General features: G+C 48.1%; 1 protein-coding gene across 1 annotated transcript in view; it reads left to right on the forward strand.

Moving 5' to 3' along the window:
* The window catches only part of Kiaa2012 (KIAA2012 ortholog), a 110,114-nt gene that overhangs the window by 59,259 nt on the left and 23,719 nt on the right, over window positions 1–27,136 (forward strand). The window contains exons 13-14 of the mRNA XM_036173373.1: window positions 9,124–9,261; window positions 17,387–17,459. Of these exons, the coding sequence (XP_036029266.1) occupies window positions 9,124–9,261; window positions 17,387–17,459 (211 nt within the window). The remainder of the gene's footprint in view (window positions 1–9,123; window positions 9,262–17,386; window positions 17,460–27,136) is intronic.

Here is a 27,136-nt window from a genome sequence, read left to right on the forward strand (position 1 = left end):
TGGGAGGCAGAGGCAGGTGGATCTCTGTGAGTTCGAGGCTCTACAGAGCAAGATCCAGGACATGCACCAAAACTACACAGAGAAACCCTGTCTCAAAAAAAAAAAAAAAAAAAAAAAAGTCTGTTAAACTGGAAAAATGTCCTTTTTTCTTAGCTCATTCCTATTTCCTCCTACCCTAACTAGTTTACGTTCGGGTGAGCTTACCATAGCATAAATTCATATTTTACGTGTCTTACGTTTTTCATTTTTGGATTTCAAAGGGCAGCCTGTCACTCTGACTATGACAGCATTTGGGTTGAATAAGCCTGTGTCGACCTTACCTGTTTCACAAGTGATGTTTGTAGTTCCTGTCAGCCTTCCTCCTTCCAGAAAATAAACCCATACATGTACCTGTAGACACACTGTGTTTTGTACTATGTAGACAGATTTTTCTTTGGGCCACCAGCTCACACACACACAAAAAAAAATGATACAGAGACTTATTGATTATGAAATCTATGTTTTACCTGGTGGCTTTTTACCTCACTTCCATCTTGAACCTCCTGTTTCCTCTCTGTGTCCTCTGGCATCTTTCATGCCTAGATTCATCTCTTCTTCTTCTTCTTCTTCTTCTTCTTCTTCTTCTTCTTCTTCTTCTTCTTCTTCTTTTCCTTCTTCTCCTTCTCCTTCTCCTTCTTCTCTCTCTCTCTCTCTCTCTCTCTCTCTCTCTCTCTCTCTCTCTCCCCCCGGAAGTCCCGCCTATTCTCTCCCGCCTAGCTATTGGACATTCAGCTCTTTATTAAACCAATCAGAAGGAGCTTTGGCAAAGACACACCTTCACAGTGTACAAAAAGCTTATTCCACAGCTGTACAAAGGCTTAAAAGTAAACTTTTTACTGGGGTCCAGCTAAGCTATACCATGCCTTGTCTTCCAGTTAACTTTTTAGGTAAGCTTCCAAGCTTTAAAGGTAGACTTATCTTTCTTATGTCACCTAAGTTATCTTAGCATTCTGGTGTCTAACATAACTCCTGACACATGAAAGCTAACAGGAAGATATCGACAAACAAAATACTTCACTGGCATGAAAATTTCCACATCACAGAAAACTTGGTCCAAAGAAATACACCATGTATAGGAAAAGCCCACAGTCCTAGGAGGATGGCCCTGAGGAGACCGTGTTTTACCTCCGTGATAACAATAACGAAGTTGAGTTGACATTCTTCCTCACCTCCTGGTGGCCATTTGGATTTGGCGTTTCTGCTCTCTGGAAAAGCTCTGGGTCACGTGCCCATTCTGAGATGTCAGTTGGCTTCCTTCTTAGAGGTCCTTGTGAGGATGTGAGATGAGTTCCAGCATGGATGCCAACAGTGGACTTTCTATATTTCCCTCAGAGGGGAAGGGAACTGCTCTATGCTCCCTTCCCTGCAAACACTCTCTCCCTTCCCCCCTCCCTCTGCCCTCTCTCCCTCCTCCTCTCTCATTTTTATAAATATCTCTCTGGTTGTGGAACTTGATTCAGAGGATTTCAGAAGACCTAAAGCAAACTTCCTTTCTGGCCCAAATCTGTCCACTTCCAAACTCCCTAGACAATTCAAGGACTGTTTCCTAGAGGAATTTATTTTTTATTTCAAAACCAGAGTTTTACAAGTTGGATTTATGTGGCTATCATTATTCAAATAAGTCTGCATATACTGATCTCTTGGCTGCTGGGGACATATAACATCTGCCTAATTAAGCTCTCTCTCTCTCTCTCTCTTTGAGACTGGGTTTCTCTGTTTAGCTTTGGAGCCTGTCCTGGAAGTCACTCTGTAGACCAGGCTGGCCTGAACTCACAGAGATCTGCCTGGTTCTGCCTCCCAAGTGCTGGGATTAGAGGCGTGTGCCTCCACCGCCCGGCCTGTTTTCTTTTCATGATGGACAATTTCAAACATATGTAAGAGTAAAGGGAATAATGCAGTGAACCTTCATGTTCCTACCCACAAATCTGAACAATCGTCTCCCTGTTATCTTTCTTTCAGGGTCTTTCTGAATAGTAGGTAACAGCAGCTTGTGGTTTGGGTGTGTGTGTGTGTGAAGGACTCAGGATTATCTCCCTCAATCCATAACAGCTCTATTGTGGGTACAGTAATGGTCTCTATTTTACACAGGAGGAAATGGATGTCAGGACCACCAGGGCCCCATTCACACGTGACCTGCACCCCCAAAGAGGCCTAGCAGAAGATTGGGGATCCTATAAAACCATATTTAGACCCCATCTTCTTGCTTCCTGGCTCTGTGGTTTGAGGCAGGCTACTTAGCCTGAGACTCAGTTTCCTCCTGTGTAAGTAAGGGCGAGTATTTCCCCTGTGGGGTCCTGGCCAGGCTAAAGTGAAATGGTGTATGGCAAGGAGCTCCCACAATGCCAGACACAGGAAGGTTCTTAATGAATTAGAACCACTGCTATTTTATTTATCCCCTCTTGTCTGCCTTGAAAGGTGTTATCAGACAGGACCTGGAGCTGATATGGTGAGGAGAGAAGCAGAGGGTTGGGGGACATGGAACATAAGGGGCTCCCCACCCCACAGCAAATGTTGCTAGAGAAAACTCGGAGGTTAGCGAGAAAAAGAGCCGGGTGCAGTAGAGGAGGCAGGGAAGCAAAGAGGAAGGACATTTTTAGATGTCTTCCCCCAACCCTCTTCTGTCCCCCATTGCTGGGGCTGGTTCAGCTTCACAGTCTTTCTAAATGATGGGGCTGATAAGAATCCAAGCACCACAAGTAACTCGTCTTCTCTAGTGCCTGATTCAAAATGACCCTTTGACAGTAGAATCCACTTGAGGTTCCCTGGCTGTTGATTACCAGGCTGGAGAAGTCACATCAACAAAACAGAGTTGGGGGTGCAAGCCCTGAATTAGGAGGAGCTTTGTGGGGGAGCGGTTTCCATCCCCCACCCCACCCCCATCTTCCCATCTCCTGTCCAAGGCAGGTGTCCCCTCACCCAAGCCCAGGGAAGATTCCACCTTAAGCCCAGCTAGACTCCCCCTCATGGAAAACACTGGGCTCCGACCTCCCTAAGGGCAGAGCAGATTTCTCTTTCGGTTCAAAAGTTTTCTCCTCTAGCCCCAGCTAAGCTAGATAAACAAGGATTGTGTTGTGTCAACAAAGCACTTAATTAGATTGAGGACAATATCAATTAGAACTCCTGGATAAGATTGACTTTCAGATAACAGGAGCCCTGAAGCTAACATGCCCTGTGTTTCATTACTCAAAAATCTCCATGTGATCATGAAGTGAGCACTTCTTTGTAGGTAGAGAAACTGAGGTACAGAAAGCTCAGTGACTTGGCAAAAATCACCAAATGAGCCCTCACAAAGAGGGAGACTAAAAGAGCTGGGTTTCTTTTCTTAGACCAGGGCTTGGGGGCTAGTGGGCTACCTGATAACCACTGAAGAGAACGCCAACCATTCTTATAGACTCGAGGTAGGAAAAAGGAAAAGTAGGTGAAGGGCTTGAGGTATAACTTGGTAGAGTGCTTGCCTAGTGTGCATGAAAGCCTGGGTTCGATCCTTACCAGTGCAAGAACCTGCACCGTGGGTGGCACACACCTGTAATCCTGGCTCAGGAAACAGAGCATCAGTTCAAGGTCATCCTCAGCTATGAAGGGAATTCAAAGACAGCCTGAGATATGTGAGACCCCCATCTTGAAAACAAATGAAGGGTTGGTTGGGGGCAGGGGAGTGATAGAGACCAAAAGTCTTAAAAGGAGGGGAATGAGGAACCCCTTTTCCGGCCTAAAGTCAAGCCGTCTCCACCATGCCCACTGGTAGATTGCTCCTAAAAAGATCCACGAGGCACGTGTTGCCAGGCCCACACTTCCTGAGAACATAAAAGGACCTCAGGTGTCAGAAATGAGTAGGATGGAACCAGGGAAACCAGTGAGGATGCTGAGCACGTTGGTGGTGAGGGAAACACGCTGCTGCAGACCCTTTGCCCCCTGGGAGGCTGCGTGGCTGAGAGCATCCAGGTCAGCTGTTATCAACCTGTGGGTTGCCACCCCTTTGGGGTCAAACAACCTTTTCACAGGGGTCACCTAAGGCCATCGGAAGACACAGAGGTTTGCATTACAAGTCATAACAGTAGCAGTGAGGAACTTGCAAAGAAAATAGTTTTATGGTCGGGGATCATCACACCATGAGGAACTTGTATTAAAGGATGGTGGCATTTAGGAAGGTTGACAGCCACTGTTCCCAGGCCTTTGTGGCCTTCTGTGCACTAGAATGCACACCTCCTCTCCTAGGCAGGGGAGACCTGAACAGATCAAAGGCAGGGGTGGCTGGGTGGGAGGCAGGTGGCCGTGTCTTCAGTGACCCCGGCCTTCACAGATCACCCTTTTGGAGAAGCGGGGTCACCACGAGGCAGCATAGTTCCATGTGCACCCCAACCCCACCCCTGTTCCCAAGTCTACTGTATTTTAGTGTCCCAGGCTGCCAAGGGAAGAAGTAACAAGGCCCTAGATGGCAAAACTCAGGGACCTGGCCAGGCCCTCATCCAGAAGCTCCCATTTCCAGGATTGTCCTCTACAACTAGAGACTAAGTTTCTCTATCTCCCTCCCCCACCAGGGTTCAAAGCTCCCAGGAGTAGGAGAGAAAGGCCATGGAGGGGGTCTGGTGGTCAGGGCTCTTTCTTTTGTTTGCTCACAGGAGGGGCCCAACGCCCTGTGTGCACAGAGGTTTGATGCGACCACTTAAAGGCCTTCACAGAGGTTTCAACAAAGGCATCCTCACTCCGCTGCTCCCTCCTCCCTTCCATTAAGATAATGGAGGGGTGTGTTCAAATCTTGGCTACCCGGACTCTCTCTCCCTCCTCCCGTTCCCTTGCCCACAGCTCAGCTTGCGCACAGGTTCCCAGAGACTTTTGGCTCTCAGGCAGAGTGAGGCTGTGAGCTGTGTGGGAGGCGAGGCGGTTAGGCGGCCAGAGGGTTGCAGCCCTACTTAATGAGGGACAGGGGCTCCTGTCGGAGCCATTAAGCGGCAGCTCCAAAGGTGGGGAACCCCAATTAGGAAGGAGTGGAAGACACCAGGAGGAGGCCCTGCAGGACGCCCGAGGGACAGACCCTTGTCTTGGATGCCTCAGTGGGACTGGCTCATGGGTAGAGATGGAGCTGTCTGGGTTCAGAGTCTCATTTTAAAGTGAGATGTCGCGGTTGGGGGTTTAGCTCAGTGGTAGAGCGCTGGGTTCAGTCCTCAGCTTTGAAAAATAAATGAATGTATGAATGAATGAATGAATGAAGTGAGATGTCCCTAGCTCTGTAGAGCAGCTTGGTGACACTCGAAGACATCTCAAGGGAGAAGGGGAAATGACTAAGGGGCCGTTCTTGAGTCTACGGTTCGGATGTTACAATCCAAGAGCACTAAAGGAAATGATAAGCTATTTACTTAATTTTAATGGGCATCCCCTCTCAGCTTGGCTCATGTGTGTTCCTATGGATATTTGTATGCAGCCAACTGCTCCCTTCTGTTGATAGCTCAACTGAATCGCATTATGTTTACAGCAAGATAATAATCCCGGATTTTCCATGGCTCGCTCTGTCAGAGTATAAGATTAGTTCTTGAATTCATTAGCAGTCCCTCTCCTTTTAAATGTCAGATAATTGTTGAAATGCCAAGCACTTGCGCAATGCCGTCTGTGCAATTCGGATCAGCTTTGCCAAATTAACTCGTCCCTCTCTAGTCTCTCATTTACTAGAGAGAAAGGCTTGCAGGTGCTTTCAGCAGCCCCTAAAAATAGTAAAATATTGACAGGGCGACATGGGGAAGGGGGGCTGGGTGCATTTCGGTTTTCTCTGCAATAGGCCACCTTCCCATCAGCTCTAAATCATTTCCACCAAAGTGTGCACATGAAAAAACAAACACAGCTTCAGGCCTCCACTTCCTTTCCGTCCTGTTAGCCCAGGGTTTTCTTCTCCTTCCTGCCCTTTTCAAGACCTTGACCCTGGGTGGCTCTTTATGTTGCTGTCTTAGCTCTCGACATACCCCAGAGCTGCGAGGGTCAGTTTTGATTGCTCTACCCTGCAGACACAAAGGGAGCTCACAGGGTCAGGACCGGGCCTACATGGCCGGAGCTGAGTGGGCCTAGAAACCAAGAACTCTACTTTCCTTTCAAAGCGCCGCCCCTGCCTGAATTGGACCCCAGAGATACAACTCAGGCTTCACTGACTTCTAAAGACAGCTGTGGTCCATGTGACTCTTTCCTGTCACTCAGTCTGGGCTCCACTGTTTCCTTTACCTCAGAGAGGTTCCCCCTGCCTACCCCAAGGCATATCACCAAGTGTCCTCCATCAATTGCCACTCTGTCAGTATCACAATGTCTTCGCAGAAGAGTCACCATATAAAATCACCTGCTGACCCATGCTGGCTTGTCTGGCACATCGTTTAGCTACAATAAATACCTATTTAATGAGCAGATGAGAAGCACCCCATCGCAGGGCCAGTTTTTCTGCTTCTAACTCTCTGACATCCTTCTCCTCTTACGGCCTCTCAGAGTCTTCTTTACACATTTGCTCATCTTTACTTCCATCTCTCAGGCTGTCTCTTACGATCATCCATGGCAGAACCACCCGAACATCATCATCACAGTACTAAGCGTCCGTCTCTGAAGGCATTCCATCAAGCTACAGCTGCTGGCTCACTCCGAAAGGGCAGGGAGATGAGCAGAATGGTCTAGAGAACTGATAGAGGAAAAGGCAAGTCAAGAGGTATGGAGTTAAACAAGTCAAGTTGAACTCCTCATAGGCGTTGAAGCCATTCCAGCCTCCGGACCCGGTCTTGGCCATGCTTATCCTCTGGCCCAACACAGAGTCTTTGTAGATAATGAAGAAATTTCGCTCATGTCTCCTGATTTCCATCATCCATCCAGCGATTCCTGAAGGCCTGAGACTGGACAGCTTGAATCCTGTCAGGTCTTGAATCCTGTCAGGTTCTGGCTTGAACCAAAAGCTTTCATTGGAACTAGAAGAGGAAGGGAACTCTCTGCAAGCAAGTATATGGCTGGATGACCAAAATATATATATATATATATTCCCAGGAAAACCTTTATCTTTAGGCATGTTTCAAAACAAAGGAAATGGATGTGGTTGTTCATTGGAATGACGTCCACTTGTGGGGACCCACCAACTGCTAATTCCTCATGAATGCTTACAAGTAATATAAATGTTATGGGAGGGATGGTTTATGGCTGCCCAGAGAGGCAGACATCTGAGAGTTAGTCTCCTAAAAAATATGGAACTGATCAAATTCCCACCCAGGGTGATCTCACAGCACATTAATGTACGTGACCCCAGCAATTCGGCACCCGCAAAACAAATAACTTTTCTCTTTGCCAATGAGGGACCAGTGCCGCGCGGAGGTCGGGCCTGTGGAGGTCAAGGCGTAACTTCCTGTGAAGGGGGCTTCTTGTCCCCTCCCCTGCTGGAGCAAGCAGAGCGACCCTGGCAGCTGCCCCTTTCCTGTCACTCAGCCATCTCTTACTCGCCAGCTCCATAAGTACGATCCAGTGTGTACGTACACACACGCCATCTCTGAGCCAGGCGTTGCTGGGCCGGGGAACAAGGCAGCCATGGCTCCTGTCCTCAAGGAGATCTCACTGTGCAGACAAGACCGCACGACCTCCACCACCATCACTGCAGGCCGTGACTGGGAGGGCCCGATCCTCCAGGAGGGGAGGCTGAGGGGACACAGAGGCTGAAGAGGAGTGAGGTGGTCTGCCCCCGCTCCAGGAGCACACAGTGTTGATGGTAGTCCTAGGTCTCTCCTCAATGTCCTGCTGCTGCTGTTTCTCCACATCAAGGGTGAGTCACATTCAAGCATGGCTTCCTTCTTTGCTCTCTGTCCCCTCTCAGCAGGGTTCAACGTCCTCTTCATGAGGGTGCAGACAGACATCGTCCTCCTTGTGCCCCCATTTCTGCCTACTCTGCTGGGCTTGAAAAAGACACCCTGCCAGGTGGGGTACCACCTGCCTTTAATCCCAGCACTCGACAGGAAGATTCAGGCGGATCTCTGTGAGTTGGAGGCCAGCCTGGTCTACAGAGCAAGATCCAGGACAGGCGCCAAAGCCACACAGAGAAACCCTGTCTCGGAAAACAAAAACAAACAAGAAGAAAAAAGAAAAAGAAAGAAAGAAAAAAGTCACCCAATAAGGATTTGTTGAAGGACTCAGAGAGGCCCAAAAGACCAGGATCAGGCAAGACGGGGCCCCTTAAACATTTGAAGATGGCTAGCTGTCCTTCAATCCAAAGGCCTTTGAGGCTAAGAAGCAGAGGAGAGACATTTCACTCCTTAGATCTCCCAGGCTGGAAGGCAACTTCAGGTCCAACTTTTGGCGCCCTGAAATGTAACACCATTTGCTCATTTTGGTGACCACAGAGAGTGTGCCCCAAGAGATCATAGAGCCCCTGGGGCCTCCCAGACTCCTGTCTTTCCCCATTCTTCCTTCTCTCTCTGGCACATTTGTTCAAATCACTCTTCCCCACACATCAAACACATCTTAGCTTACAAATAAGCCAGACTCTTGCATAATCATGTACACTGCAAGACCGACTTGACCATTCATGGAAGCTACAGGGATATTTTTTTAAATCACGCTTTAAAAAATAGTCTAGATATCTAGATACAGATAGTCTAGATATCTAGATAGGTAGATACTAGCCTATGACCCCAACACTTTTGGAGGATAGGGCAAAAGAATCATGAGTTTGAGGCCTGCCTGGGTTACACAGTGAGAGACTATCATACACACACACAAAAAAAAGTCTTGTCTTGGGCAATGATCTTACCTCTTTCAAATGCCATCTAAATGGCTCTGGGCAAGTTGGTTTCCTATCTGTGAAGTGGAGGGCAGACAGACCTGCCTCCCAGGGTTGCTGTGAGTAGTAAATGGAATTACCACCCCAGGAAGGTCCCTTTTCCCACTTCTCTGGATACTGTTAACTAGTGCAATTCTTCTCTATATGTGTATATCCCCTGTGTCTTCAATGGTAAAAATAGGTGTTGCCATTAGTGTTGCCATGATGAAAAAAAAATGCTTTTTATAAATATTAGGGGGTTGGATCGGCTCCTGTCGCCCTGTGTATCATTCCTATGAAAGTCAGGCTTTCTGCTTTTCTCACAGGGAGCCCTACAGTCCTTGGAGGCAGCAGCTCAGAAGATGGGAGAGCCTCAAAGTTGTATAAATAAAGGGCCGATATGTTCAAACGGAAAAGAATTTTACACACGCAAGCTGCACATCGACATGACGCCGTTCCTGAAGGTGATCTCACACTGGGAAGACAAGGGGTTTATAGACACAGACACAGGGGTGCCAGTTAATACACTTCTGCATGCTACGAAACCAGCTCAGAAGTCCCTCTGCGCGCTCACTTTATCAGAAAGGACAGAAAATAGGCAGGTTGTAGCAGATGAAGGAAGAGCAAATTAGGGCGGTAATCTCAGCCAGCCATCGGGGACAAGCCAGCTGGGTGTCTGGTTTAGGTAGTGGGGGACAGTGGAACAGAGAGAAAAAGAGTCACTTTGAACTGCCTCATAAAACAGGTAAATATACTTCATTTCATCTTGACAGTAGCTAACAATTGCTACTGTTTGCCCCTAAAACTGGGTAGAGCGACGTCCCTAAACACACTGATTCTTGAGTTAATTACTTCAGGGTTAGATGTGGATTCTCTCCTGGATGTCAGCCCTTGTTTTCTGTTCTCTAACCGTTCACTGATCTCGAAAGCTCAGCTTCCCTTCTGGTGAAGGGCACTGAGTCCTGAGGTGAGGATGTCATTGGTCTTCCTCCGCTCTAGCTCCCTCCCACTCCAGCATGTAACACAGGCCTGGCGGGTGCTCCATCACTTGGCCACCCTTTTCATCCTACAGCCCTTTGGTTGAAGGCTTTTTCCCAACCCCTTCTTTGGACCTACCTCTTCAGAGTGTGCTGAACTGAAAAAAAATGGCCACAGAGTCAAAGAAGCTGACCAGGCGCAGAACCAAGAGAGGCATGGAAGGACTTCAGATCCTTCGTACAATCCCAGACCCTTGGTAAGGAGTGACTAGGAAAGACAGACACAGGAGATGACTAACACTTGAGAACTCACGATGACATGCTATCTAGAGTTGTGAGGGCTGACGGGAACTGTGGGTGTCATAAGCATCGCGTTCCCAACCTCAGCGAATGCAGAGTTCTCAGGCCATGCTTCTGGGGCTTCCACGTTCTGCAAAGCGGAACTTGGACTGAGGGTTATGCAGATAGTTAATGATGCTCACATATTTAACAGTTGGGAAGTTGAGGCAGGAGGATCAGGAACTCAATATCCGTTTCAGCAATAGGGAATTCAAGGCTAACCTTGACCACATGAGACCCCATTTACAGACAAACAAAAACACCTATGAGTTTACCCAAAATCTGTTTATCTCTGTGACTTTCCTAGACTTCTTTCTAGGCTCTTCTAGTGGAGTCAGGATGGCTACTGGCTTTTTCTCTTAGAATCATTGCAGAACTGAAAAGTCCAGCTTAGATCACGTGTCCTAATAAATCCAGTGGTCCAGCCTGGATCCACAGAGTATGACAATCAAGAAAAGAAGCATGTCTTCCAGGGCACTTGAATTAGAAAATAGAACGATGAATTCTGAACAGCAGAACAAAAGATGTTTGCTATAAGAATCAAAAAAGGATTGCCAAGCTGCTAGCTTATGTTAATTGGATGATTCCTTTTATTCTAAGAAACAGTGTTGGTTTTGCCTTAGGGCTTAAAGAATTATGGCTGGTGCCTTCCCAAACAGTGGTTGAATCATCATTATCACTGTTTATTTCTTTAATTAGTATTTTGAGTGCCTACTATGTGCTTGGCACCTTCTAAGTAGCTGGGGTTTGTCTGTGAACAAAATAAGCTGAGAAGGATTGGGGAATGTAGCTCAGTGGGAGAGTACTTGCCTAGCATGCACGAAAGTTCTAGATTCCACTTCCATCATGAGGGGAAAAAAATGAACAAATAGACCAAGATCTCTGCCCTAGTCCAGGATAGTGCAGGGGAAAACACTAAGCATAACGAATAAGCAAAGATGTAGTGTGTCTAAGGTGACCATTGCCGAGGACACAAAATGAGAAAGTTTTTGGAGCAACCGAGCAGCAGAGAATTCAAAGCAGGGATTCTCAAAGTCCGATCTAAACGCGTGCAGAATGTACCCACACTGCACGCTGACCCAGAAAGTTATATATGCTTGTCTCCAGAAGACAGAAAAAAAATAGATAATAAGCTTCAACACCACAGCTGCTGCAGACGTTAGCTAATGGAACTCTCAAGCTAAAGGTGGAGAGAGACCTGACTGAACGCAGGCCAAGAGCCAACCACACCTGCAGTTAGAGCAGCTGCCATCCGGCGTCAAGTCCCAGGTTTTGTTCACAGAGGCAGATACATCCCACCACCCAGAGGATCACTGCCAAGGCCTGCTGTGGTATCAGTGAGGGTTTCAGGAAAATAAGGCCTGGCTTAAGACACTGTCCAAAGATGAAGCCTACTGCCCTATGAGGTAAGGTCTAGTCCCAAGAGTCATTTCAACGTGCTTTGTTGACTTGGCAGGCATAGAGCAGAGGGACTGCCAGCCAGGTTCAAGATTCATTGAATGTATGAGGTTTGGGTAATACTGCCAGGATCAATATTTAGGACGGCAAGTGTTGCCTCCCTGAGAGAGAGAAAGGCAAGACCAAGATGAAGTGAGACACAGGCAATATGAAGGTGTCAGGCCAGTAGTAGTTGGCAAGTCCCGGGTCGTCTCTGATTCCGAGTGACCTTCCAACCCTCCGGAACACCATTTCCTCTCTGCAAAAGAGAGATGATTAAAAATAGTCCCCACACCTGCTTCTCAACGATGAGGTGAGAATTACATAAAATAACAGTTTTGAAAACACGTTCACGTCTGTAACAGACTCAGCCCAGGGGAGGGAGGAGCAAACGCTGCTCCGTCCCTGCGTCCCTGCGAAGGCTGAGCCCCTTAAACTTCCTGCAAGTATTCAGATCCCCCTGCGCTCTTGAGAAACCGAGGTTCACAGGTGACTCACAGCATGGTGGACTCGCAGGGAGCAAGAACGAAAAGCTACATGATGAGTGAGGTCTCTCTATGCTGCTTCCATGAAGAGTTTAATTTCACACCTTCCTTCCAGCCTCAGAGCCTGAGAAGGAGCAGGGATCTGTTTGTTTTGGGGCTTTTGCTGTTTTGTTTTGTTTTTGTTTTGTTTTTTTGAGACGGGGTTTCCCTGTGTAGCCCTGGATGTTCTGGAACTCACTCTGTAGACCAGGCTGGCCTGGAACTCCCGAGTGCTAGGATTAAAGGGATGTGCCACCACGGCCCAGTATGTTTTTATTTCTTTCTCTTTTTTTTTTAATGTTTATTTTATGCACATTTTTTGCGGTGGTGTATGTCTGTGTGAGGGTGTCAGGTCCCCTGGAACTGAGGTAACAGACAGCGGTGAGCTGACATGTGGGAGCTGGGAATCGAACTCAGGTCCTCTGAAGAAGCTGCCAGTGCTCTCAGCTTGTAAGCCATCTCTCCAGCCCCTTTTCTCCTCCTCCTCCTCCTTCTTCTCCTTCTTTTCCTTTTTCTCCTTCTCTGTCTTCTCCTTCTCTCCCTTCTATTTATCTATCTATCTATCTATCTATTTATTTATTTCCTTATTTATTTAGTTTTACAGACCCTTTCCTGGAAAGATCTGCCTGGGATGGAAGGCGTGCACCACCAGGACTGGCCCTAGAGACATTGTGTGTGCGTGTGCATGTGCGTGTGCGTGTGCGTGTGCGTGTTGTTTGTTGTTGTTATTGTTTTGCAATGCTGGAAACTAGAGTTGGGGCTGTGTGCATGTTGGACAGGTATTCTGTCACTGAGCTACATCCCTGGCCCCTAAATCTTTCTAAAGTGCCAGGAAAGCTGGACTACTTTAGAAGTTGAAATTTTTAAATAAGATTCTGATTCTGGGGGGCTGGAGAGATGGCTGAGAGGTTAACAGCACTGGCTGTTCTTCCAGAGGTCCTGAGTTCAATTCCCAGCACCCACATGGTGGCTCACAACCATCTGTAATGAGATCTGGCGCCCTCTTCTGGCCTGCAGGCATACATGCAGGCAGAACACTGTATACATAATAAATAAATAAATCTTAAAAAAAAAAAAAAAACTGTAAAAGAAAAACCTTTCCATGTCCACACTGACTGAAGTTGAACACCCACCTTCAAAGATGTATTTCTTTTACAAATAGAAAACTAGAACAGATTCAGTTTTTCTAAAACTCCAGACTGTACCGTGTAAGATGTGGCCTGCGTCCAACTTACACTGTCTGCCGCCACGGCAGCCACCAGGCTCCCCCACATGCTGTTCCCCGTTTGGAACTGCCCTGCCTTCTTGCTCCTGCAAGAGGTCACACCATGCCTACTGGTAAACAAACATACTGGGCCTAATTTAGCTTTACCTCCCTTGAGGTCCTGGGGGAACCTGGACCATCTTAGAACTGTGAGGCTTCTTGTCATCCTTCAAGAAAGCAAGCTTCCTGCAAATAGACCTTTCAACTCTGTGTCCCCGGTGCCTAGAGGTACTTGGCATGTGGCAGATCAATGTCACTTGCTGAGGGAACAGCGGACGAACAAATGACTTAGCCAGAGTTACAGAGCTGGGATTTGAATTTGCTCACTCAACAAAATGAGCGTCTATATAATCCCAAAATGTGAAATCTGAAATGCTCCCAAATCAGAAAATCTCTGACTAGTGGGAGAAAGGCCACAGATGGAGAATTCTGAGTTCATATGATAGGGCACAGTGTAAATGCACTTTAGAAACGTGTAAAATTATCCTCAGGTTGTGCGCATAAAACATATCTGAAACATAAGTGAATTTTGTATGCACATTTGAATCTCATTCCAATATCTCATTATTTGTATGCAAATATTCCAAAATCCAAAATGTGTGTGTCTATGTGTTTGTATGTCTATGTGTGTATGTGTGTGTAAACTCTGAAACACTACTAATTCCAAGCATTTCAGACACTTGTGTTTTGATGACTCAGTTTACAGATTTCATTTTAGTGTGTTGTTGTCTGTTTGGGGATTTGAACCCAGGGCCTTGCATGCTAGGGAAGTGCTCTACCACTGAGCTATGCCCCCAGCTTTTGGTTTGGATGTTTTTAGGCAGGGTCTCACCTGAAGCTGTAAAGGTCGATCTTGAACGACTGGGTGACATGTCTAGGAGATGAGAGAAGAGTACCTCGGGGTGTGTCTGTGACGACACTCCCAGGGAGGATTATCTAAAGTGGGGGAGGCCTGGACGTGGTGGCCTCATCCCGTGAGGTGGAGACCAGGATGAAATGAAAACGGGAAAGGGGAGAGCAAGTGTAGGAACGCTGTCTGCCTGCTTCCTGGCCAACATGGTGTGAGCTGTTCCGCTCCATGCCTTCCTGCCACAGAGGACTGACTCGTGGAAACTATGAAACCAGATCTTTCCTCCTGTTAAACTGTCTCACCCAGGTGTGGTCATAGCAACAGGGAGGCTGACTTTCTCTGTTTACCTCCTGAGTACCAGGGTTAGTACTCAGTTTTCAGTTCAAGTTTGACTCTGAAATGCACATAAAGTCTTATTTTTGTTTATTGGGGGTTGGGGGTAGGGGGGTGCTCATGGCCTTGCACTCACTAAGCAACTAGGACGACATTGACCTTCTGATGTTACACGTTACCTCCGCCTCCGCAGTACTTGGATTACAGGCATGCACCAGCGTGCCTGGCCCTGTGTGCCCTCACCGAAGCGGAGAATGCAGTACATACAAACGTAACCAGGGGGATCTTCACGGAAACTGGCCTGTTATTGCACACTCTCCAGGGGCTTATCCGTAGAGTTCATGGCGTTCTGTGTCAACTCAGAGAGTTACCTTGTTCTTCCTTATTGCCATAATTAACGTAACTGCTCTCCAGTTGATAAGCCATGTGGGCTATTTCCACGCTGTTACAGCAAATGAATGACCTCAGGTACATTATTTCACTTGTGTGCTCGTTATGTGTAAACAACAGCAAAAATGACAGGTGGTGGCTCCGCGCTTCATTCATTCATCTGAAAGAACTGAATTTAAAAGTAAGTTAGAGGTGGCTCAGAGGTTAACAGCACTGGCTGTTCTTCCAGAGGTCCCGAGTTCAATCCCCAGCAACCACATGGTGGCTCACAACCATCTGTAATGAGATCTGGTGCCCTCGTATGTGTAATAAATATTAAAAAAAAAAAAATAAGTTGATATCTCTAATAAGGACTCACTCGAAGAGTTTCCAATTCACTGACTCTCCCTGCCTCCCTCTTCTCATCTGGGAAATGGGAAGAGCATCCCTTGCCCCCGCAGATTCAGGGCTGCATGCAGTTGAGAGCAGTCATTTTTCTGCATTTGAAATTCTTCCCATCTAGGGAGCTTGTTTCTCTCTTTCCAGCCGTTTCCTGTTAGATTGAAAGGCTTTCTAAATAAGGACGTAGAATTGGCCTATTTTCTTAGTCCTCTAACTCAGCAGATCACTATGACCAAGGAAGGTTTTTCCTGCAATGTTGTTTGTTTTGTTTTTCAAGACAGGGTTCCTCTGTGTAGCCCTGGCTGTCCTGGAACCCACTCTGTAGACCAGGCTGGCCTCGAACTCACAGAGATCCGCCTGCCTCTGCCTTGCACGTGCTGGGATGAAAGGCGTGCGCCACTATCACCTGGCATCTTTTCAGGGATGAATTTTTATTTTTACTTTTAATTAATTTGTTTATTTGACTGTACTGGGCACATCTGCTTTGTCTCCAAAATGAGAAACCCAAAAGAGGGCCAGTTTTCGCCCCTCTGGCATTTCATGGCAGCAGGGTCTCATCAACGCTAAGCACTGGGTCAACACGTAGGACCGAGCCCGCAAGGGAAGAAACGCCGAGCGGATGCTGAGGATCTGCCTCAGCAGATGATGGGTTCTCTCTTCTTTGATAACCGGTGGAAACGTGACAGTCACTAAAGGATGAGACCCTGAGGAGGGCTCCCAGGGCCCACCGCAACCTGCGATGTCTCAACCCAGCCGTACCACCGGCATGACTGCGTGGGTACGGGCCCCGGTGCAGGCTGGGAGCAGCCGCATCAACAGCTCAGGGGCTCTCCTGGGGTCACCAGCATGGTCTGGCTGTGGTTTTTTGGTTGTTAAGGAGCTGCCCCTCCAACCACTAAAGGGAGACGGGGGTTCTTGATCCAACTGCGCACTGGAACCAGACACCTTAAAAACACACTACCCCACAGAGTCTGATTTTGTTTGGTGTTGATCCTAGGCGTGTTTCCTGTTTGTTTTATGTATGTGAGTGCTCTGTGGGTATGTGCACCTTTATGCCAGAAGAAGGCATCAGATCCCATGATAGGTGGTTGTGAGCCACCATGTGGCTGCTGGGAATTGAACTCAGGACCTCTGGAAGAGCAGCCAGTGCTCTTAACCGCTGAGCCATCTCTCCAGTCCTGTTTTTGGTTTTTGGGTTTTTTTTTTTAAGTCTTCAAATAATTCCTATGAACAGCAGCTGAGATTAAAAGCTCTATTTCTGGACAGTGAAATCACTCATGTGACCTGGGAAAGAGAGAGGAGGGCGTCAAATGAGAGGAAACCCGACCTGTGGCAATCCTGGCAACTCCACCAAGGCCAGGCCGACCCACTGGCTTTCCGGCTGTTCCTAAGTGCATCTGTTCTTAAGATAAAGGATGAAATCCTTGCCCTGCCTTGGAGGCTCTGACTCCACCCCAACCTTCCCACTTCTTTCTGACTTGGCGCCATCCCTGCCCTCTGTCTCATCCCTGGGGGTGCTCTGTGCCCTCCTCCAGGTGACCTTGGCCTGTGACGTCCTTCCTCCCTTCCCTCAGCCAACACCCACCCCTGGGCCATGTATTGAACAGTGCACAGTGAAGATGTAAACACCAAGATCAGGGGCCCTGAAGCTCCCCCGGGGTTAGGCTCTGCCTGGCCCGCTTGGCTCTTTAAAGTTGACACTTAAGCTGAAAGAAGCTGACGAAGATGGGCTGGGGCTGGAGCTCCACAGCAGAGCCCTTGCCTGGCACAGGTGGGCATATCCTCATTATAATCCCCAGCCCCACCAGGCAGTGGTGGCACACATCCTTATCCCAGCACTCTGGAGGCAGAGGCAGGCAGATCTCTGTGAGTTCGAGGTCAGCCTGGTCTGCAGAGTGAGTTCCAGGACAGCCAGGACTGTTACACAGAGAAACCCTGTCTCAAAAAAATCATCATCGTCCCCAGCACTAAGAAAAAAGAGGCAGTCGGGGACAACTAAAGAAACTTTAGTCCATTTCATCCGAAGGGCGTGGACAGAGGGGATGTTTGCGTTCATCTTGCCTCATTATTCTTTGTGGTATATAAACCCAACAGGAACGTGGAGATGAACCTGACTCTCATGAAGAACCAGGAGGACCCCATAGAAGGAATGATGAAGACGGCCAAGGTAGAGCCAGCTGACGCTGGGTGTAATAATCCCATCGCTGTGATTACCCAGGATGCACTCTGTGCTGCTCAGACCCATTAACAGAACGGTCTTTCCATTTCCCCTCTGACTGTGCGCCGGAACTTAGAATGCTCTTACTGTCATAAGCAAATGCAGGAGACATGCTTTCTCTTCTTGGATTATTTAAGAAAGCTTTCCTTCCTGCGAGAGATGCAGAGTGACACAAGAGCAGAGACTTGAGGAAGGACAAGCCACCCACTCCCCACTCCCACCCCACCCCCTCCGCTTCTCTGTCCTCCTGCTTTCATGGAGATGTGGATATGCTGGTGAGGGGCTTGGGTTCCATGCCTAGAGAGATGTGAGCACAAGGAAGCAGGACCCACGGTCTGTAGAGACCTAGCTGCTGTCTGTAGCTGGGAGGCAAGAATGCCTCGATACACCCACCATAGTGTCACATGCCTTTAAACCCAGCACTCTGGAGACAGGCAGGAGATCTGGTTGAGTTCAAGGTCAGCCTGGTCTACTGAGCTCCAGGAGAGTCAGGGCTTCATGGAGATTCTTTCTCAAACCAACAAAAAGAATGCCTTGATGGTGGCTTCCTTAAAAGCAAATCTACATTTGATTAGGTAGTAGTAGTGGTGGTTCTTATGGAATATGGAGCCTGGGACCACGGGGTTTGGAGGCATACATAGTTCGTAGCATAGAGACTGAATTAGACACCAGGGTCTTTTGCAGGGCAGCTGGGCACATTGATACTGCCATCAACTGGAACTGGTCTCTGTCCTTACTGCATCTAGTTATGTTTTTGTTTTTGCTTGTGGTGTGTTTTGAGACAGTCTCATTATGTGACTCTGGCTGTCCTGGAAGTCACAGAAATCCTCCTGTCTCTGCCTCTGGAGTACTGGCATTAAAGGTGATTTCCATCATGCCGGAATCCTCATTGCTTCTTGCAGAAGTGGAATCATGCCTCTGGAGGCACATCTCACATTTCTAAGGGTGGGTTCCAGACCACAGAGAAGCAACGTGCTTCTTGGTGCTATACAAAAGTGTCCAGCAGAGGGAGCACGTGGGCTGAGCGCCAGCCTGGGCTCTGAACCCTAAACCATTTGAAGCACCCAGGGAAGCTTGTTTTCTTACTTGACCACATTTTAAAAGTCACGGGAGAGTGCGCTACCCAGGCTGGTAACTTCAGGTCTGTGCTACTGAATTGAGCTTAGGCTGGGGAGTGGGCTACACTCAACCTTCACCGCTGCCCAGGCTGGCATGAACACTCCTCTCTTCAGGCAGCTGCACAAGAAACGGACAAAATCTCCGCCGAGTGGTGGTGGCAGTGCATGCCTTTAGTCCCTGGGAGGCAGAGGCAGGCAGACCCCAGACATTACAGCAAATTAATATCTACCCTCTTGTGATCACTTTTTACCAGTCTACGAAACAACAGTGACTCTGTCTCCATTAAGTTGAAGGTTTTGATCATTTTCTGTTTCTTTCATTATTTATTTCCATTGATATCCTAGATTAAAAAAAGAATCATTTTTATACTGATTTTATTTTTTTCTGAAGATGTTTTGGATTTGCTTTGTTTTGTTGTTGTTTTATAGGTCTGGGTGCTTTACCTACATGTATGTTTAGGCACCATGTGCATGGAGTGTCTGAGGAGGGTATCACATCCCCTGGAACTGGAATTATAGACAGTGTGAGCCGACATGTGGGTGCTGGGAATAGAGCCAGGTCCTCTGAAAGATCAGTCGCTGGTCATAACCACTCTTAACCACTGAGACATCTCTCCAGCCCCACCCCCCACACTGACTTTTAAAGATGTCACTCTGTGGGTATCAGACAATAACACATTATGGTAGTGTGAGCCCTAGGTTGGTTGAGGTTTGAAGCAAGGATTCTTTTAACTCGAGGCCCTGTTACCTCCATATTCAAAGCCGAGTGGCACTGGCCAGAAAAAAAAAATCTGACCTTCAGATCCTCCTGATTATAACTCACACATTCAGAATATGAACACTGACAAGGCCCCAAGGTCCCGGTCAAGTGCAGCGCGGGCTTTAGGCACCACGGACCGTGGCCCAAACTGAGCAATGGCTGAGTCAGGCAAACCAGACTTCCTGTCTCATGACACCAGGGCGGGCTCCGGCCGAGGTCCTCAGAGGCTAGCCAGACAGTCTCTAATGCAGAGGAACACCACTGCAGAAAGTCACAGAAGGCATTTGTCTGCCCCCAAGGACAGATGCTCGTTTTTCAGAAAGGATTTCGGGTCTTGACAGGAAAGAAGGAGGAAGTACTAAGGAAATGCTCTGAATTGCTTAAGGAACAATTCTCCCCTTTGGTCTTAATGGGGTATTGTTTTGTTGGTTTTTTTGTTTTTGGTTTTGGTTTTGGTTTGGCTTGGTTTTTTTTTTCCCCTACTGGTCTTACGGTTTACAAGGACTGAGCCAGAGAACAGTGTTGAGCATTTGCTCAGGATGTGCAAGGCTCTGGGTTCACTCACCAGTACCACATACATTACACACATGTTCATACATAAACTTTTAAAAGAAGAATGAACCAGTGAGAGAGCTTCGATTCTGCCTTCATGTTCCCACAAGGCCAGGCCAACCAATGACCTCCAAATCCAAGCAGACTGGGGGAGTAGCTATAGCTGTCATCTCAAAAGTCCAAGGCAAGAATAAAACTTCAATTCTAGCTACTTCCTAGATCAATGGTCCTTAAACATTAGTGCACTTCAGAATTGCCTGGAAGTTTTGTTTTTTGTTTGGGTTTTCAAGACAGGGTAACATGTAGCCCTGGCTGTCCTGGAACTCACTCATAGACCAGGCTGGCCTCAAACTCAGAGATCCGCCTGCCTCTGCCTCCTGAGTGCTGGGATTACAGGAATGTGCCACCACCGCCTGGCTTCGCCTGGAAGGTTTACAAAAGGCGTCTAGTGGTACTCCCCTGGAATTCCAGCAATTGGAAGGCTAAGGTGTGAGAATTGCAAACCAAGTCCAGCCTAGGCTATGGAGACAGCCCTGTATCCAAAACTAAATGAACAGGGCTGAAGAGATGGCTCCGTGGTTGGGAGAGCTCTCTGCCCTTCCAGAAAACCCAAGTTCAAGTTCCAGTACCCACAAAGGTGAAGAGCAGTGGCCTGTAGCTCCAGCTCCAATCTGTCACCCTCTTCTGGCCTCCACAGGTCCTCACACAGGGCATACACCCACACACATATGCATACACATAAATAAAAATAAACCTTAAAAAAATTTTAATTAAGGGGCTGGAGAGATGGCTCAGAGGTTAAGAGCACTGACTGCTCTTCCAGAGGTCCTGAGTTCAATTCCCAGCAACCACATGGTGGCTCACAACTATCTGTAATGAGGTCTGGTGCCCTCTTTTGGCCTGCAGGCATACATGCAGACAGAACACTGTATACATAATAAATAAATAAATCTTTTTTTTTTTTTTTTTTTTAATTAAAGGAGACAACATGAACAAAACCAACAATGGTGAAAAGCAAGAGATTCCTGTCCTTCTCTGAAACAGTTTTAGTCTGGTTTAGATCTGGGTTGAGGCCTAGCAGTATGCATTTTTAGTGAGTTTCCCCGCTTGATGCTGGAGGTTCAGGGACCACACTCTCCAACCACAGTCTTGAGACCTGTTTCTCACACTTGTTCCTCTGAATTTGCCAGGGTCTGCTTAATCTGTTTTTTTGTTTTGTATTTAAAGTATTAGGGGTTAGGGAAGGAATTGGTGAGAGGCACTATTTAGAATATGCTTGGAATACCTGCCTCACAGGGGCTGGGACTGAGGCTCAGTGGGGACACAGTCAGTACCCCCCAAGCAGATGATTCAATACCTAGCACCTCATAAACTGGGTGTGGTGACACATATCTGTAATCCCCCTAGGGAGATTGGAAGTTCAAGGTCATGCTGGCTAAGTAAAGAGTTTGAAGCCAGCTGTAGATACTTAAGACCCTATCTCCAAAGCACAATCAAAAGGAATGCCTACCTCAGACTAAGCACTTGAGGACAGTTAGCTGTCAGTCCACGTTTTAAGTCTTGTCTTAACTATGTATATTCATGTGTACATCTGTTAGATATATGCATGTGAATGCAGGTACCATGGAAAGCCAAGCGGCATAGATCCCCCTAGAGCTGCAGTTTCGAGCAGGTCTAAGCTGTTTGAGTGTGGAATCAAATTCAGATCCTCCACGAAACAGTAAACACTTTTAACCACTGAGTTCTCTCTCCAGGCCCCCATCCTGTTTTATCAAAACCTTGATTATATAGCCATAATTTGCATCCTGTCAGGAGTCCACGTGATGTTTTCATTACTCTCAACCTCTGGGGCACTTGCTCTTTGATGAACACATTTAGTTCTCCGCCAGAATCCTTCTTAAAGTCCCGACGTCACTTCGATGAAGAACTGATTATGGAGTCTTACTTCCTGGGTTCAAATCCTAGCTCTACCACTTACTAGCTGCGTGGCCTTGAGAATATTGCTGAATGTCTCTGGACATCTTCTTCCTTCATCTAAAAAGTGAGGAAACAAATGGTGTTTATCCCCTGGGGTGATTGTGATAAAAAAAAAAAAAAAAAGTTGAGTAGATAGGCTTAGATGAGTACCTATCCCAGATGGCCCTCAATATGTGTTATTAGCAACTTTCATATATATATATATTTGGTTTTTTCAGACAGGGTTTCTCTGTGTAGTTTTGTGCCTTTCCTGGAACTCACTCTTGTAGCCCAGGCTGGCCTCGAACTCACAGAGATCCTCCTGGCTCTGCCTCCTGAGTGCTGGGATTAAAGGCATGCACCGCCACCAATGCCCTCCATGTATTCGTTCTTGAGACCTAGGCTGGCTTCAGACTCACTATGCAGCTAAGGGTGACTTTGAACTGTTGCTACAACTTCTATCTCCCAAACGCTGAGATTAGCAGCCTGTGCCACCATGCCCGGGCACCTATTTAAGAACAAACAGAAAAGAAAACCTTTAACTATATAGTCAATTTGTATTAATATCCCATCAAGAGGGCCCTTCTGACATAACTACTTTCCAAGCCAGTCTCTATGTCAGGACACTTGGTCTTGGAGACTCGATTCATCTTTGCTTTAGTCCTTTAGCTGACGACCTGACAAGGGTGGTACTCCAAAGATGAATGAGGCAGCCTCTGCCTTCTGTACGGATGGCACAACATCCCTCCCTGAGGGCCAGTGTGGTAGTGCCCGCCTGCAATCCCAGCACGCAGGCATATGGCCATATGGCTAGCCTGGTCTACATAGCAAGAGACTCCGTCTCAAGGAACAAAACATCCCTTGAAATGTGGCCGAATGCTTTAAGATGTATGCTGGACAACAAACTCAGGCTACTGTCATGCACACTAGGCAAAGCCTCAATCACTGGGCTGCCTCCCTAACCTTGCCTGAAGACAGACGGACAGAGCTCTGCAACCCCGCATGAAGTACGTGAAGTCACGAAGGAGCAGCCTAGAATAGTGATAAAGGGGGAGTGAACCTCAGAAAACAAGAAGCTATTTCCACTACTCCATTCAGAAAGACAGCCCAGGGCCTGCCACCTTATCAAAAGGATTGTGTGGGGCTGGAGAGATGGCTCAGTGGTTAAAAGCACTGGCTGCTCTTCCACAGTGTCTGGGTTCAATTCCCAGTACCCACATGGTGGCTCATAACCATCTGTAACTCCAGTTTGAGGGAATCCAATGCCTTCCTCTGACCTCCACAGGCACCAGGAACACACCGGCTGCACAGACACACATGGATGCAAAATACCCATAAAATAATAATAGAAAAAGAGGGGTATATGATCATTGTCCTGCTGTCCTAACAAAGGAAAGCTCACTCATCTCTGCTTCAAAAACACAGCCAAAGCAGGAGGGGGCCGGCAGGCAAAGGGCAGGGAGGCCTCACCCCATGATGCTGTCCAGAGCCCCCGGTTCCCTCTCAGTACTGGACAGAAACTGGTCTTCTGTGAGGTTACCCTTATACACACAGTGCTGACCCAGCGCTTCCCTCTCTCCGCAGGACAGGAGAGGAAGGGTCAGTGCTGGGCGCACCGCTGCCTTTTAAAACTTTTGCTTTGGATTTGCTTATTTACTGGGGGGAGGCATGGCACAGGCCACTGTGTCCAGGTCAGAGGACAAGCGCAGGAGTCGGTTCTTCCTTTCCATCACGTGGGGTCCAGGGATCCAGCTCAAGCTGCCAGGCTCTGCGGCAAGTCCCCTGTCTTAGTCAGGGTTTCTCTTGTGATAAACACCAAGACCCATCCTCCGGACCCACGAACCCACAGACCCAGTACCCACGTAGCTACTAGGAAAGCTGGGAAAGCCGGGGCCTTGCGAGCTGAACCAAGCTAAACACAAAGGGGCGCTGCTCCCCACAAGCAGAAGCAGGCAGACCCACCGCACGCATGTCAGATAACTTCGTTCCTGACCTGGGGATGCTGCCTCGTTCCTGACTCACATAGTCACACTTCCTCTGATGCCAGCTCTTTAGCTCCGTCTGTTTTCTCTCTCCACCACAAACAGCAGGCCCTAGCTGCCCACTCTGGCTGGCCTAAGGAGGGGCTCGGATATCCCTGCTTCCTCCACCGGTCTTTGTGGTGGCAAAGAAAGAGAAAGAAATGTTGAATGCATTTGTGAATTGTGAGGATCTGGCTGTGTGATTTCCACTCTGACCCCAGCGAGCTGCCTGGGGAGCCGAGCCCTCTACTTTGAAGACAAGCCTTTTCTTAGGAAACATCCCAGGTTGTCTGCCTCTCCAAGTCACCTGATGCCTCGCCTCCTTGGGAGACCTTCAGTCTTACTCAGTTCCACACACAGCGTGTTGGATAGCCACTAGGTGCCACTTCATGGCCCCATGTCTTCTTGTGTGTGTGCTTGAAGACAAGGCTATTGTCCAGACCTTGTAGACACCCCAGAAGTGAATGAATAAATGGGTCAGAGGAATGAATGAGCATGCTGAGTTCTCAGGAGATTCACGATGACATGCCCTCAGGAGCTTACAGCAAGAAGTTCAGCTTTGGGCCCCTCAAACTTCTGGCGCCTGCAGGAATAATGAGTGCCATAAACCTACAACTTGGGCACTCAAAGAAGCCCTGGCCACCAGCCAGCACACACATCATCATAGTCAAGAAGTAGCCATCAGGGTAGGGAGCATGATAGCCCCTGGGGATGGGTGATACTGGCCTGTCAGCTTCTAGATAGACTGTGAGTCTGTTGGAGTCCGGCTCTGACCTGTCTAAGGGTTCTTGTGGGAAGTAGAGAGGAATGACGGAGGCACAGGATAGCTTCGGGAGGGCCCTGGGTCAATACCCAGTCACCTTGAGGTTTAGTCCAAAGAGCTTTTTATACACTGCTAAGGGGCGGGGCAAAAGACCTCCCCTTTTCAAGATCAAATCACACCGCACAGCCAAGTGTAGACCCTTCCAAACACCTGGAAACCACGCCCTTGGCCAAATCATCCCATTATGTAGCCCTGCTGGGTAAAGCAAGCTCAGATTCTCTGACCTTGAGTAAGGTCTCACTAGGAAACCTCTGTGGGTCCCCACTATAGTGATATTTTATTTGTACTGAAATGTGATTTTATTTGTATATTAATAAAGTTGCCTTGGGGTCAGAGCAAGCCACAGCAGAAGCTGGGTGGTGGCGGTACACACCTTTAATCCCAGCACTTGGGAGGCATGGCGACACACGCCTTTAATCTCAGTACCAACCATAGAAGACCTGGAGGGCTGTACAGACAGGCAGTGACGAGGAGGTCATGTGGCTGGGTTTACAAGCAATGAGAAGGCAGAACAGAGAATCTATATAAAAGACAGGACACAGGAAGTAGGTCTCTTGTGGAGAGGAAAGACAGAGCAGCATCGAAGGGTAAGGTTTTCAACTCTCAGCTATTGCTCTGACCTCTTGGCTTTTAACTCTGCAATTGGCTCTGTGTTTCTTATTTAACAAGACGGTCACATCTACACCCCACAATAGATTGGCTCTGTTAACCTGGGGTGACCGCCCTCAGGACATCATGGGCATCCACAAGGTCTAGACCACACGTTTCTGAGGACCACCTGCCTAGGCATTTTCTAGGTAGGACCTGAGAGCTTGTTGGAGATACAGATTCTGAGCTCCCACCTAAAACCAACCTTTGTCTTAACATGACTCTGGGTGGCCAAGGCTCGTGGCACAGGCCTGTCATCCCAGCTACTAGGGAGAATAAGGAAGGAGGATTACAAATACAAATTCTACCTGGGTAACTTAATAAGACCTTGGCTCAGAATAAAAATGAAATACAGGCAGAGCAGTGGTGGCGCACGCCTTTAGTCCCAGCATTCCAGAGGCAGAGGCAGGCGGATCTCTGAGTTAGAGGCCAGCCTGGTCTACAGAGCAAGATCCAGGACAGGCACCAAAACTACACAGAGAAACCCTGTCTCAGGAAAAAAAGAAAGAAAGAAAAAGTGAAACACAGTTAAGCTAATAGACACACCTATCACTTCAAGAAACAGTGAGCAGAGGATTGGGATGTAATGTGACAGACCACTTGCCAAACACGAGGACGTAGGCTCAATCCTCAGTACTCACACACAGACATAAGTGCATATGCTTCTGAACATACACAAACATGTAAACACACACACACACACACACACACACACACACACACACACACACGCACACACGCACACACGCACATACTCGTTATCTGGTAACATTGGCATCAACTCACGGAGGACACTGAATTTCAAGTTCCAAAGGTGGGGTTCCTACTCCTTGCTCATGGCTGCAAGGGGTGAACTAGCCAGGGCAATGATGGAGAACTCACCCTGGTGGTGAAGACAGGGGAGAGCTGGCAGGCTGACCAACCCCACAACTACGCAGGCCCAGAACCAGGGTTAAGCGTTGGGCCCACCCCAACCTCCACCCCATCTGTGATCTGCGGGAGCAAGGTGAGGGGACCAGTCCTGTGGACTCAGGCTGCAATGTGATGTCCAGAAAGAATTCCAGTGAGGGCCCAGTGTCGATGGTGCAGCAGAGACCAGGGGCCTCGAACCAGACCAACGATTCTTTGCGATGAACACTCGCGTGTAAAAAATATATAAAGAGGCTTACTGTGTGACTCACTGTGTCACACTGCAGCTTCCCTGATGAGATTTCCCCCCTTTTTTCTCCTTTTTGATTTTAAATTTTATTTTGTTTTATTTGTGGGGAGGGGAATGTTGCAGAGGCAGAGGGCGGGTGTGAGGGGATGGGAGATGGTTGGGATCAGGATGCATGATATGAAAGACACAGAGAATAAATTTAAGGCCAGTATTGAAGGCATCTCCTCTCTGGGCCCCAAACCAAGATGGCCAGCCTGTGTCGTCATACCGAGAGCTCTGTCCCTCTCACACTGTTGCTCCAGCAGTTATGAGTAGCAGCTGAGCCAGGACCAGGCTCCTTCCATGGCAGCTGCTCCCAGGGAAAGCCAGCCTGCCAGCTGCACCGGGTCCTGCTAAGGCTCTGCTCCCCCCAGGCCTCTGTGGGTAGGGGATGCCACGGGCCCAAGAGGCAGTGAGCAATCCGGTGAGCCCAGGGCCTCTTGCACTGATGTAAGGCCTCAGGTGTTGTTTGGGGTTTTTATTCTTTTGCTCTTTTGGAGGGCCAGCCACCCAGCTCCCAAATAAATCACACACGGAGGCCTATTCTTAC

The sequence above is a fragment of the Onychomys torridus genome, chromosome 23 (assembly GCF_903995425.1).
Source record: "Onychomys torridus chromosome 23, mOncTor1.1, whole genome shotgun sequence".
Classification (NCBI taxonomy): Eukaryota; Metazoa; Chordata; class Mammalia; order Rodentia; family Cricetidae; genus Onychomys; species Onychomys torridus.